This window comes from Bison bison, unplaced genomic scaffold (genome assembly GCF_000754665.1).
Source record: "Bison bison bison isolate TAMUID 2011002044 unplaced genomic scaffold, Bison_UMD1.0 scf7180017864224, whole genome shotgun sequence".
In the NCBI taxonomy this organism is placed as follows: Eukaryota; Metazoa; Chordata; class Mammalia; order Artiodactyla; family Bovidae; genus Bison; species Bison bison.
Window position 1 is genome coordinate 3,289,070 of NW_011494796.1, and position 4,973 is coordinate 3,294,042.

Consider the following 4,973-nt stretch of genomic DNA (forward strand, 5'->3'; position numbering starts at 1 on the left):
ACATCTGCAGAATATCTCATTCTCTGATGGATACAGAGTTGTTTACTTCCTCACTCCCCTGTAAATGGACACAGGTCTAATCGTTTACTATCAAACACGGGTGACAGAGAATAATCCAGTACAAGTGTCATTCTGTACTGGTATGACTGGAGGAAAAATTCTCAGCAGTGAGGATGCTGAGTCAAAAGTAAATTCATTAGTAATTTGCAACTGTGATGAAATTGCCGTCCAGACGAGTTGCAGGACTTGGCTCTCCCAGCCGGTTTCAGAGCCTCTTTCTCCAGACTCCCCAGCAGAATGTCTCATCTCACTGTGTTTATTTTAAACTCGGGTAGAGGCCTTACTACCATGACTGATAACAATTTTATCACCCATCACTGGGTGATAGAAGTCTTTATGACCCTAGCCTGAGCAGAGCGTGATAGCATGACAACAAGGTGTACAAATAAATGATCAATGCAGTGAGGTCATTTATCCAGTTTTATGGTGTTAAAATTTTATCCTTGCATTGCCCTTTATGTGTTTGTGGATCTGAATTTCTGCTGCCTCAGTTTGAAGCTTAAATCTTCTGCAGCTTGAATTCCACTCCACCACCCCAGGCAATTTTATGCTTCATTAGGCCTTGAGTAAAGCAAAGAGAGTTTGAGTTGCACATCTGGAACATTTCCACGAGACTCCCAGGCCTGACCACCACTGTGTGCGGCCCTCAGGTGGCAAGGCGGCAGGCCAGCTGACCAGTGTCTGGGGGTGGGGAGGCACTCCTTCCCTCTTGAGAAATGGAAGCTTTGTCTTTGTGCAAACTCTCCAGCTGTGGAAACTCCAGCACGGCTTTAAAGATTAATGGCATTACTTGGCGATGAATGGGAAAGGCAAACTGCTCTGCTACACAAGGATTAAGTCCTAGACTAGGAGCAAACTGTCGCCAGCCTTTGCAGTGAGGTTATCTCCCAGAGAACATTCAGGCAGTTTCCTGGTGCTGGCAGCCACCAGCGTTTTCTAGTTAGTAAGATTACATCCCGTCCGGACAGCACACAGAGTGGCGCTCAGTTCCTCGTCTCTCCCTCCCACACACAAACACTTGCACTTGTGTGAGAAACACACACACGCGGACTCAGTGTCTGACAGAAGAATGGACAGAGCTGATAAGCAGAACAAGGAAGCATAAAGTACATTCTAGCACACCAGCGTCGCAACCATTAGCGTGTGGAAGCCTGAAGGCATATCAGTTGCCGTTTCCTGCATCTGGCTGGAAATGCTGCAAATACAAGGGAAACAGGGAGCAAAATTCATTAGCTAATGAGGACCTTAAATGTCAGTTTAATAGCAGCATTAATAATAAAGCAAAGTTTTATTGGGTTAATAGAGGTTAAGTGGTAATATTAGTAAAATGGTCATTATAGATTTTCTTCTTTGCAGGCAATGAACAGAGCCTTCTGAAAGCACAGATTATAACTCCCTCCTCTGCATTTGCTTTTTCTTAAAAGAGGCATTTCTAAAGGTTTTAAAAATTATGACCACTTTTTGCATTGCCCCCTGTTTGAGGCAGGAGTCTAGTAGCTGTGTCTTTAAAGAAGCCCTTACAGGGAACTCTGTCAGTTGTTCAAGGCTTGCTGCCAACAAACAATTGAGGTATTTACCAAGGGTTTCCAAGAAATTGCTGCAAATTATATGAAATATTATACCTGTAACAGGCATTCAATGTATTAGGAACAGGGAAAAAATGTAACATGTGTGGGAACAGTGTTGCAATTTGTGAGAAAGTGTTCAGTAATGTAGGTAGAGATGAATCACACTCATGAAAACAGAAAGGAAGTTGGATGATGTGGCACTTTTGAACAAATTTTTCATCATCTGTCTAGAATCACTGAGGAGAAACTTCTAACATGAACTAGTGGAAAGGCTCACAAGGAAACTAAGACACTGAGGTGTCTGCAGATGCTTGTCTGGGGGGATACCCTCCTCAGCAGAAGGAAGCTGAGACCCCAACACTCGATGGGAGGCCCCAATTCAGCCCAGGCTGCCTCATGGGTGGGGTGTGCCTTTAGGAGTCTTCCTCACTGAATACCTCTATCTGATTATGGTTAACACCATTCCTTTTTTAAATGAGAAAGACCGTTAATGACTTCAACTTAACAAAGAGGGCTCCTAGAACAGCTCCTTGGAGGAAAGTTTTTTCCTCAGTTTCCTGAGGTGGAACGGCCAGGAGATCTGATAAACCGACTTCCTCACCTTTGCAAATAAATAAAGGAAAAGAAGACACAGGGGCAGCCTTGAGGGAGTTCCGGGGAGGGGGCACGTGTGTGCAGGGCAGGGGTCTCAGAGGCGCGCCCTGCCACAGATCCCTGCTGGTGTCAGCTGTATCTGCGGTGGGGCCAGTCTCTGGATGGACCTCGTGCTGGGCTTATTTGTCTGGCCCCTGGGGCCTCTGGCTGTTCCTGAAGTCTTTGGTTCTGGGCACTTGCCTCCAGCTGTGAAATCCTCCCACACAGGAGAGTTCTGCCTCCTGATGCAGACCTCTGAGGAGGCCCTTGTGTCCTCACTTCTGGGTCCCTCCCCAGAACTGTCTTAGCCAGACCGTCCAGCTGTGCAGGAGCTTCCTCTCTGCTTCCCCACCTGCAACGTGCAGGCTCTTGGAGACCCTGGCCTGCACCTACATGACCCCGCCCTCCCTAGTCTCCTGCTTGCTCCTGGCCTAGCATCACCCCATTGTCCCGAGCACTTGACCTGTGTAGTATTTCCCTTGACCCAGGTGCTCTGAACCTTCAGGCTCAATCTTTATGGAAAATAGGTTACTTTCTCTACATTAAGAAACACGCACTCCTGTTGAGCCTATAGGTGTGCAGCTAAGGCTGCTGACCTAGGAACTGACGGGGACCTAGGAGCCAGGAAATGGAGGGGGACAAAACATAATTCAAAAAACTAAGATCGTGACATCCAGTCCCATCACTTCATGGCAAACAGATGCGGAAAAAATGGAAACAGTGACAGACTTTATTTTCTTGGGCTCCAAAATCACCGCGGATAGTGACTGCAGCCATGAAATTAAAAGATGCTTGCTCCTTGGAAGAAAAGCTATGACGAACTTTGACGGCGTATTAAAAAGCAGACATCACTTTGCCAACAAAGGTCCATTCAGTCAAAGCTATGGTTTTTCCGATAGTCACGTATGGGTGTTAGAATTGGACCATAAAGAAAGCTGAGCGCTGAAGAATTGATGCTTTTGCATTGTGGTGCTGGGGAAGAAGACACTTGAGAAGCTGGTTCTCAAAACCTGTCAAGAAATCCGTGGCACTTCTATGTATGTGAAGACCCAACTCATTGGAAAAAGACCCTGATGCTGGGAAAGTTTGAAGGTAGGAGGAGAAGGGGATGGCAGAGGATGAGATGGTTGGATGGCATCATTGACTCAATGAATGAGTCTGAGCAAGCTCCAGGAGCTAGTGAAGGACAAAGAAGCCTGGCATGCTGCAGTCCACAGGGTTGCAAAGAGTTGAACATGACTGAGTGACTGAACAACAACACACCATTTATGTGCTTTTTAAATCAGATTTTAGTCTAGATGAGGAAACAGAGACATTTAAAGCAAGTTAGAAAATATTGAAATCATTATGTCAAAAAATTGAACATCTGTACCTAGCTAGATTTGTGCTTTATGGACATCATTGTGAATTATGAGGCTGTTGCTGAATTTGGGGGAACTTGGCATTTGTGGCTTATGGTCTTACTGGAAACCCCTTTGGCTGATTTTTGAGTCTGTAATTCATGGTTATGAATTCTGCATTTTTTCTCAAGACCACTGTTGGAATCCTGTGTTCACTGTATAATGAGTATTTTATTTTTAGATGTGGATCACCTACCCAGGGAGCCTGTGGGAAGGTGGGTAACGAACTATATCTGGCACAATTCACAAGTGCCAGAGAAAGTGCTGATATTCAAAGAAACCAAGAGTGACCACTATTTAACTGCAGAGATGATCTCTCTCCTGTAAGATGGCACTTTAAATTGTGTATATTTCATCATTTGGTCATCTCAGCAATGAACAAAGATCCAAGGTTTACCCAAGCATGCTTATTTTCTGTCCCTAATTCTTGGGTTCATTTGTTTAAATGACGGGAACCTGTCAGGCCAAGGGAATTACTGTGCTGTCTGGGAGTTTCATTTAAAAAAAAACTCCAACACACTGGCGACTAAATAATAATACTGTTTACACAAATATTTGTTGTGTGGTCATTTCATCAGCTTTTGTTACCTTATCTGTTTTAAGAAGAAGTGCATAAAATTCAAAATCCATCATAGAGAAGCCGATTATCAAAAGCTGTCTTTAGAAATCCACGGCACTTTTACGGATAGATTATGTTAAAAAAAAAAAAAAAAGACTCAGGTTAGAGATACTAACTGATGAGTTTCTACATAGAATATATTTAAAAAAAGCATATTAACACCATCTACCATTTCTTCAACATCCTTTAAATGCTGCTAGTATTAGAAGGTTGGACACTGAGTATAGCTTTCTTTTTCTTTCTTTTTTTAGCTTAGAAACTAGTAGCAGAGAACAAGGTAGCTGAATTCACGGTTCATTCTGCAGTCATGCACGTTTCAAACGGCTCCTGAGCTGTTTATGCTACACATGCTCGCTCGTACCCACAGAGCTGCGGGAACAAAGATACAGTGTGAATCGGAAGGACGCAGGGAAGGTGGCCGGAGAGGTCCGCCCGGCTGGAGGGCTGGGCATGGGGAGGCGAGTGTGTCTGAGGACAGTGTGTGCAGGAGGAACGCGCGGTTCGTCCTCCACGAGTGCAGTGTTCGACGACCAAGAAGCCCCTTCTTAGAAATCCCTGATAAGATCCACGCTGGCGCAGCGTCTCGCGGCAGCCGGAGGCCGGGCGGGACAGCCTCGGGGCAGCGCCGCGCGCCGCGGCAGGGATGCCCGGCGCGGGCCGGCGGGGCGGGTAACGGGCGGCCGGGCGCCTTGC

At 45.7% G+C, this 4,973-nt stretch overlaps 1 protein-coding gene across 1 annotated transcript in view; it reads left to right on the plus strand.

The window, feature by feature from the left end:
* The first annotated feature begins 4,627 nt into the window (after positions 1-4,627).
* The window catches only part of CHSY1 (chondroitin sulfate synthase 1), a 91,824-nt gene continuing 91,478 nt past the window's right edge, over positions 4,628-4,973 (plus strand). Inside the window, exon 1 of the mRNA XM_010845851.1 lies at positions 4,628-4,949. Within this exon, the coding sequence (XP_010844153.1) occupies positions 4,628-4,949 (322 nt within the window). The remainder of the gene's footprint in view (positions 4,950-4,973) is intronic.